This window comes from Clupea harengus, unplaced genomic scaffold, assembly GCF_900700415.2.
Source record: "Clupea harengus unplaced genomic scaffold, Ch_v2.0.2, whole genome shotgun sequence".
NCBI classification, from domain to species: domain Eukaryota; kingdom Metazoa; phylum Chordata; class Actinopteri; order Clupeiformes; family Clupeidae; genus Clupea; species Clupea harengus.
In genome coordinates this window covers 1-8561 of record NW_024880154.1, presented here as the reverse complement: position 1 = coordinate 8561, position 8561 = coordinate 1, and the positions used below count along the sequence as shown (strand labels likewise).

The 8561-nt window shown below is 40.5% G+C and overlaps 1 protein-coding gene and 1 long non-coding RNA gene across 2 annotated transcripts; both read right to left on the bottom strand.

The window, feature by feature from the left end:
- Positions 1-3342: 3342 nt before the first annotated feature.
- On the bottom strand, positions 3343-4888 carry LOC122131432. Its single transcript, XR_006152095.1, has 4 exons — positions 4830-4888; positions 4643-4673; positions 3777-3860; positions 3343-3532 (listed from the first exon to the last, which is right to left on the bottom strand). It is a non-coding gene; the product is annotated as an uncharacterized LOC122131432 (long non-coding RNA).
- A 987-nt stretch (positions 4889-5875) lies between these two features.
- On the bottom strand, positions 5876-7048 carry LOC122131431 (B-cell receptor CD22-like; the record flags this gene model as incomplete). Its single annotated transcript, XM_042706192.1, has 4 exons — positions 5876-5970; positions 6065-6334; positions 6523-6694; positions 6995-7048. Coding segments are annotated over 4 exons (591 nt in total), but the record flags the coding sequence as incomplete, so codon positions are not given.
- Between the last annotated feature and the right edge of the window lie 1513 nt (positions 7049-8561).

The window sequence follows — 8561 nt, the reverse complement described above, 5'->3', positions numbered from 1 at the left end:
CGAATTCCAGTGTACCTACAAAATCTACAGTCATGTCCTCAAATCTTATATCTCAACATTACTTTCCTCCTTTTGAGCTGAATGTGTAGAAGCATGATCTTCAAACCACCAGTGCACGGTTCGTGAGTTCAACCATCATCTTATTGATGCTGTCAATAGTAAATCCATACAGTTCAATGGATGTGAGTTTATTGTTGGGCAAGAAATGCAATACCATAGTGCTTACAGGTCAACACAACTTTATCTAAGAATTTACGTCAGTCAATGATAGAATACTGCTTGTTAATGACATTAACACACAAATGGTCAGCAAGGCCCTCCCTGTCTGCTGACATTCACACCTTTCTTATCTAGGTAGACCCCATACTGCTCCCCTTCCTATAACGCCCCCACTTTACACCTTCAACTAGACCCCCAGACACACCCATTATGTTAAGTTGTGTATTCTACCTGACTATAACTGAAATGTAACTTGTATGCTGAGTGTGTTTTGTCGGAGAAAGAACATCTTACAAAGCAGGGAACTAAGGTTCTGTTGTGGGTTTGCCGTGTGAAGACACCAACCGCTACGTGTGGTGAGAGAACAGAGCAAGTAGCATTTCACAACCTAAGACATGTTCTATCTTTATCTGTCATCAGTGGTCAATGTAAGGTTGTGTTTCTCTGCTTAAGTGGCTTGGCAAGTGGTAACATATATCACACTGATTTAAGATAAGGCTGAGCGTGTACTTCCTTTGAGTGCTTCCTCTGTCACTGCTATCAGTAGAATACATATCAGCAAGTGTGCTCTGTTGAGGTCCACACCTTTGGGTCCCTAGAAGTACTTTTTAAACAAGCGACATTGTGACATTGATGAAGTGACACAGTGACATTGATCAGAAACAAAGTGACACAGTCTACATCCAGAAACACCAGCACCTTAAAAAACATTCAGGACTTTTAAAAACATTTCACAAAAACTCACTCCCCTCTGTGTCCCATTTTATTCCTAAGAAGTCATACGTTAGACACTACATACTAAACACGTATTACTTACTTCATCATTACCACAATGCACTGATTTACATAGGTGACTGTAAAGTGTGACTACATATAGTTTGGCTCTAAGTTTGATATGTTGTTTACACAGTGCAAGTCCTGTGGAATAGCTTTTCTCAAGAGACTATGGGCGGCTCTTAAACAAATAAATGTAACCAAGAACAGAGGCAGCTGCTTACTCTAATTAATGACTAATTTTCTTGCGGAGGGCATATTTAACTGCAGGCCATGAAGTGTTCAGTGTGTCCCTCCACCCTGTAACTGTGTAGAGCAGGCACATGCTTCTCTAAATGTCTCTTTAAATCGTTTCTCTGTCACCGTTAGTCTTCAGGCCAGATAAGGTAAGAGAGGATCAAGAGATCAGATGTCCACCCACCCCCAAAAGCTGTTCTGTATCTGTAACTATTGGAAAGTGATGACAAGAAATCATAAGCGTGCACTTCCTTTGAGCGCTTCCTCTGTCACTATCAGTAGAATACATATCAGTATGTGTGCTCTGTTTAGGCCCACAACATTTAGGGTTGCTAGCAGTACTTCTTCTGATGTATGTTTTTCCATGCGTCTGTGTCATCCAAGTAACTGGTTAAGGAATGCATGTATCTATAGGTTAAGAGGGTTGCCTATTGGGCATCCTCAGAGGAAGTGATAAAAAGTGCCACTATTGCATCAATATATTGTTATCCATCACAAAACAACATATAAAACATAACGAGTGATCAGATGTCCACCCCACCCCCAAATGCTGTTCTGTATCTTGTCTGTATCTGGACAGGCCAAGTATGTATTTATATAGCTGTTCCAACGGCCCAAAAAAGTATCACCAATCCCAGGAAGACACCCATTCCCATACTTCCCAGGCTGCATCCGCTAGCATAGCAACAGCCAATGAAATGAATGGAAGTGCTGAAGAATGTTCCTGGTTTCCATGTACTTTCAACTCATATGAATTCCTCCCCCACAAGGATGTATGACATTTACGCCACCTTCATTAACTCACTGATGGTCTGCAAGACATTCACACCTTTCATATCTAGGTAGACCCCATACTGTTACCCTTCCTATAATGCCCACACCTTACACCTTGAACTAGACCCCCAGACACACCCATTATTTTAAGTTGTGTATTTCATCTTCCTTTAACTGAAATGTAACTTGTATAGTACATTGTGTTGGAGAAAGGGCATCTTACGAAACACAGAGAAGTTAGGCTCTGCTGTGGGAGAAAGAGAGAGAGGGGGGATGGGAGAGAGAGAGAGATAGAAGGGATGGGAGAGAGAGAGAGAGAAAGAAAAAAAAAAGAGAGAGAGGGGAAAGGGGAGAAAGAGAGAGAGATGTAGAAAGAGAGAGAGAGGGAAAGAGAGAGGAAGAGAGTGAGAGGGAGAGAGAAAGAGAGAGAGACGTGTAAGAGAGAGACACCAGCTGCTATGAGGGAGAGGGAGAGTAGAAAGAGAGAGTTGAGAGAGAACAAGAGAGAGAGAAAGAGGGAGAGAGAGAGAGGGTAGAGAGAGAGAGAGAGAAAGAGACACCAGCTGCTACGTGTGCTGAGAGAGCGGAGCAAGGAGGGAGTCTGCAACATTGAGGAGACATCGCAGCTTTTGAGGACAAAGCCAACACAGAAGAGAAATTACGCTATTTCTTAATCATCTCCTCTCCCTATCTCTCTATCTCTCTCTCTCTCTCTCCCCACCGTAGTGTGTTGCGTGTCCTTTGGGTCTGTTGCATAGAATAAACAGAGACACTCGCATTCCATCGAGACCTTTTCTGAATCATGCAACGGTAACTAACGTCAGAGGTAAAATGGAGGTCTGTTATGTTGTAGTATAACAGTGGTGATATCACGGGAAATCTGTCGGAACACACCGATCTTTCAGTTGGCATTTCCACCCAGGTTCAACGAATCGTTCAGTGCCAATCCATTACTTTCTTCATGTCTGTATACAGCACTAGCTCCATGATTTCAACACCCTGGAATAATAAACAGACCCACATACCTGTGTAAGTGTGTTTCACTTAGCTGCTAATAAGGAAAGACAATGGATTCGCCAGCAATATTTTATTTGGTCTGTTGCTTCATTACAGCATACACAAAACCAAGCAATTTTTTTTGCGATTAAAATCATGATTTAGGAAAACAGCATCATGACATGAAATATATGAACTAGGTTTACCTAAAAGCTTAAGCTTGTATTACAGTTTGCCCGTAAGTGGACCCTAAGAGATACTCTGTTGAATATGACACCACAGAGTATCACAAATGTTCTGAACCAATGTAATAATATCTTTATTATATGCCGCAATATCTCCACACTAGCATAACAAACAGAATTCCCATTCCCATTCTCTACTCAGGCTGTGTCCAATAACCCATAGACATTGTAATGCATGATTTCAGCGACAGACTTGAGGGGTCGTCCACATCAGGATAGTGCAGAAAGCTGAGCATGTGCAGGAGAATCCACTGGCTTTAGTCTCCCTGGCGTGGTTTCTTCACCCTCTGAAAATGCAAGACACCAAAAGAGCCCTGTAAACATTTGGTTCACATGAAAAATACCGTAGGCTACAGTTGCATTACCTGTTGTTCATGACATTGGTGGAGACACTGGTGAGATCCTTGTTTTGGAGCCACAAGATTTAAACTTTCAGTTCCTTGAGTCATCTTTAAGTTTAGACCTCTGAATATTGCAAGAGATATAACATCTTATGAGTAAGCTACCTTCAAATGTAAATGTGTAACTTACAGTGAGAGCATCATACTCTGCAGGGCTTGTGGTCTTGGGGTCTAGGGCTGCGTATGTGCCATCTTCATCCTCAGGTTGGGACCCCTAAACAAACAGCAGCAGAAACCGAATATAATCATTAGCGCTTCTGCTAAAAACACAATCATAATTAAACACAGTTACCGGTGATAAGAAATACTCTTCTCTGATTGGAAGGCAGGTGTCCCATTATTTCTTCATTCTTTGAATGGTAACTATAAGAACCATAGTAAATAATGGTTGATTGAAAAGCTGCCCATCGATAGAGGCTACTACAGTGAGTGTGTGATGAACAAAATCAACTCTCAATTTGCCAAGTGGTGCAAATGTGATCAATTCCATAGTTGAATAACATGTTATCTGGAGAACTAGCAAGCTGGTAAGCTAGCAGGCCCAGAATCAGAAACAGCTAGGTTAGCAAGCTAAAAGATTTGGCTTGGCAACCATGGACTCAATTGCAACCAAGTAAACTATCCAATGTTATTGTTTCGGTCTAAAGAAAGTAGTAGCCTACTACAAACCACAGATTATAGAGCAGCATGAAACGCTCCAGAGTCTTTGCTACAAACAGGTCGGCGATGACAGCCGCTGAGGTGTTCCTTTATACTAATATATTGGACGAGGCAGAGGCAAAGTTTCCTGACACCTTGAAGACCACACATGCATTTAAGCATGTATGCATAGCACACAAATGAAAAAAGTTGTTCTGATTAATTATTTTTTTCTTTTTAGTTAACATCTTCATATTTAATGATGATTAGAGATAAGAGATTAGAGATATTAATTTCTAATGTGACTGGAGAAAAGTCAAGGACATATGCTTGAAGAGAGCGAGCCAGAGAGAATACCTTTCCATCTGCAGTGTCTTTAAATGCCCATCTACAAAAAAAAGAAGAATTACCAGTTGAAGACAGTGCTTAGTAAACTTGCTGGAGTAATTACAGAAAAGCTATGGTGTGAGGTTTTTTTTCTTAAACTTTTCCTAGTTCGTCTAGTTTGTCTTTCATAGTGTAGTTGCCAGTGGATGAAACCCACCTCTTCACTTTGTAGATGATGACACCAATCAGAGCCACAGCAGCCAGAGCCCCGAGCACCCCCCGACAGAAACCAGGATCAGCCACAGTCTGCCTGATGGTGGAAAGAGGACAGCAGTGATGAAGAGCAAAGGCATCCACCCTGCACTGAAACTCCCCATGGAGCTCTGCTCCTGATCGCAAAAATGTTTTATGTTTTACAAGAATTACACATTTCTTACATTTTTCAGTAAAATGCAGGAAAAAACTCAATGTTATTCGCTCTCACAACATGTTTCAGTGTCCAATAAATACGTATCAGCTGTAAATGTGACACCAATGTAGTCCAAAGACTAGCGAGTCTACAACTTTGCAAACACAGCCAAACATCCATCAAGTGCGATACAAGACATAGCAAGACAGCTAATAAGTTATAACTGACTAGTGCAACAGAAAGAAGGCCAGCTCTGCATCTGACTGAATAGCTCTCGCCAACGAGTAAAAGCCTGTCCGAGACTGACTCTTGTTCTGTCTCTTGCTTGGTTATTCTCTCTTTTTCCTGTCATTGTTTTCCTCTGACATCTTCCTCGGTATCTTTTTCACCTCTGCCATGATGTCCATACAGAAGTACTGCACTAGCTTCCTCTTATAGCTAGCAGAAGGGTCTAGTTGTTATTGTGTGAGGTGGTGCCATAAAGCATTACGTAGTTATGTAGGCGTACCAGGCATGCTGTTGCAGTGGCACAGACGCCAATCTCCGTATTACAGGTCAGTGTATTACCATAATGATTTTAAAGCTGTTATTAAAATTGCTACATAATATTGCTTTAAACCAACAGTACGCACTTATTTACCACCTTTTGAGGTATGTTTTCTTAGGCAACTGAACACATTACTGCTGCATCAAAGGAGTATGTGTTGAAATTAAGCTAATGAGTTTTACTGTTGCATGAATAATTCAAGAAAAACTAGGTTAAACATAAACCTCAACATGAATTTGAATAACTGTGGGAATCCTACTGAAAGCTTATCCATGTCATACACTGTACATTCTATGGAAGCTGACACTCATTTGTCATTAAACTTTTTTTCTGAAAAGAACACAAACTTCTTAATTTCATATTCAATATCCACCTCCTCCATCACACTGAATTCATATTCAGCTGTTTTTGGCCAGCATTAAAAACAGTTCAGAAGGCCTAAAGACGGCCAATATCAGTCTAATGTGAGGGAGCAAACAGGATGAAGTGTTCTTACCAGTAACTTCTATGTACATCATGCTGGAGCTTTCTTCGCCAAGTTCATTCTTTGCGACGCAGTAGTAACGTCCACTGTCCTCCAACATGATGTCACTGAATTTGTGATTCTTGTCTGATCCTATCTGTACAGATCCAGTTGCAGTCTTCTTAAACCAGGAGTGATAATACACCGGTGGGTGGGCTTCACTATTGCAGATCAGAGTCAGTGAACCGCCCTCCACTATACGACCAGAGGGACTGACTGAGACAAAGGGAGCCTTTGGTGCATCTTCAAACATAAATACATGAACAAATAAACAATCTTACTAACTAACCAACCAATAAGTAAAGAAATCCCACATACCCACCTGTTGACCCCATCAATGTATTATTATCATGATATAGTAACCACCCTGAATGTTCCTAAGTGTGTATTATATGCAGTACTGTGCTTTGCATCCTCTTACACATACTCACATCTGACACTGAGAGTCACTGCTGGGGAGAGATCGTCCTCGTAGCCATCCACCCCACAGGAGTAGCTGCCTGCATCCTCACTGCTGACTGGGTCTAGGTACAGCGTGTTGTTGATGGTGGAGTTTATCTTAGGCAGCGGCTGGGAGTTCTTGTACCAGACAAGTTTGGCATTCTGACGGAGGGACAAGATGACCTGCAGGTCAAAGTGGCATTCTGTCCCTCGGTGACATTATCGGGGTCACAGACACCATCAGCTCTGCAAATAAATAAACAAACAAACAAACAAACAATAGACAAACTAACGAATACATTTGTGGCATCAATCATACTGTGTTCCCACTCCTGCTCTAGAATACCTGGAATACCTACTATCTGGAATAGTTTTTATACTGCCCTGAATGCTGTAGATGTAAAAACAATGAGACCTTTAAGTCTTAAAGCCTCAGGGCAGTTTGCAGGAGGACGTCCTTACCTGAAGTGGTTCTGATGCTTTTCTCACAGTATGGTCCCCAGTACTGGACTGGTCCTAAAAGAGTTGCAAATCAGAGTTAAGGATCAGAGTTAATAATGATTGACAATAATCAATAATCCAATTCATCTCATATTAAATTGTATTGGTTGCTTTTAATTGGACTTAGGTTAAAATTAGTGCTGTCAAACGATTAAAATATTTAATCGCGATGAATGGCATTTATGTCATAGTTAACTCAAAATTAATCGTAATTCATCTCAAATTTTTATCTATTCTAAATGTCCCTTCATTTATTTTTTTCCATCATATTTTTCATTTTAATGCTCTTATCAACATGGAAAAGTGGATTGGCTTGCTTTATGCAAATGTTTTATTTTATTGAAAAACAACATTGCCAAACAGGGCGGTACAAAATAAAATTATAAAGTGCACATTTCAGGTAAATAAGGCCTATAGTGCAGTTAAACCATGGCTTAATATTTTCTTTTTTCAAGTTTGCTGGGAAAATAGCAGTCAGGCCTCTTATTTCAGAAACAATGAACCGTAACAGTTAGGTAACCAATAAAAGGTAAGCCTACTTCTTCTTTGCTTTCAGCCAGCTACTCAAACAGACAAGCCTGTAGACATTTTCAGACAAAAGTGAAGTTCTTTTTGCACAACACAACTTTTAAAAGTAAACTTTCCATTCAGAAGCTTTTTATCATCTATTTCGCCGTATCGCGCTCACCATTCACTCAAACCGTAACGTTAGCCTACTACTATTGGCCAGCTTCCAAGCCCAAACAGCGTGCCTATTGTTTTGCTTCCGGTCTAGCTAGATCCGGGGGTTTTCTAAGGTTACTAGTTGTTGCAACCGCATTTGAAAAAAAACTACACCGTTTGCGAGGCCAAAAAGAACATTAATCTAAAAAAAAAACGTAATCTCGCGATAAAACAATTGACGTTGTTAAAATGGGTTTGTGTTAACGCCGTTAATAACACGTTTAACTGACAGCACTAGTTAAATGTAGGGAATGACTGACCTGTTAAGTGAAATGCAGCACGTTGATACAATCGTGAATAATTACTGTGTCTTATCAAAGCTAAACTCTCCTGAGCAAGCTAGAGTGCTAATAACTGCTGTTAGCTAAAAACGAGCTGTCTAGCCCTTTACTAAAGGTTTTAGCTACAACTCGTTAGCCCATATTGGCACTCTTAACCACCACTAAAATAACACGGTTGATAATCGCTGTTTGAATTACTTATATGACCTGTGATCACATACATATTTTTTGTCTCCAGATGCTATATCTTGGTGTCGTTCACCCATCCTGCAACTGCATATTGATAGGCATTTGTACTCTTGAAATCTCCGGTGTATGGGGTGGATTATGTACAAGATAAATGTAAATGTTGGGAAAAGAAAGTTGGGGCTTTAATGGACAAAATAAAATTGAAGTTCATAAGTAGGGATCGATCAATGCCTTTTCCAAATATCACTGTCTTTTCTGTCTCATTTAGATGTGCTATCACTACAACTTGCTAGCTATTAGCACTCTAGCTTGCTCAGGAGAGTTTAGCTTTGATA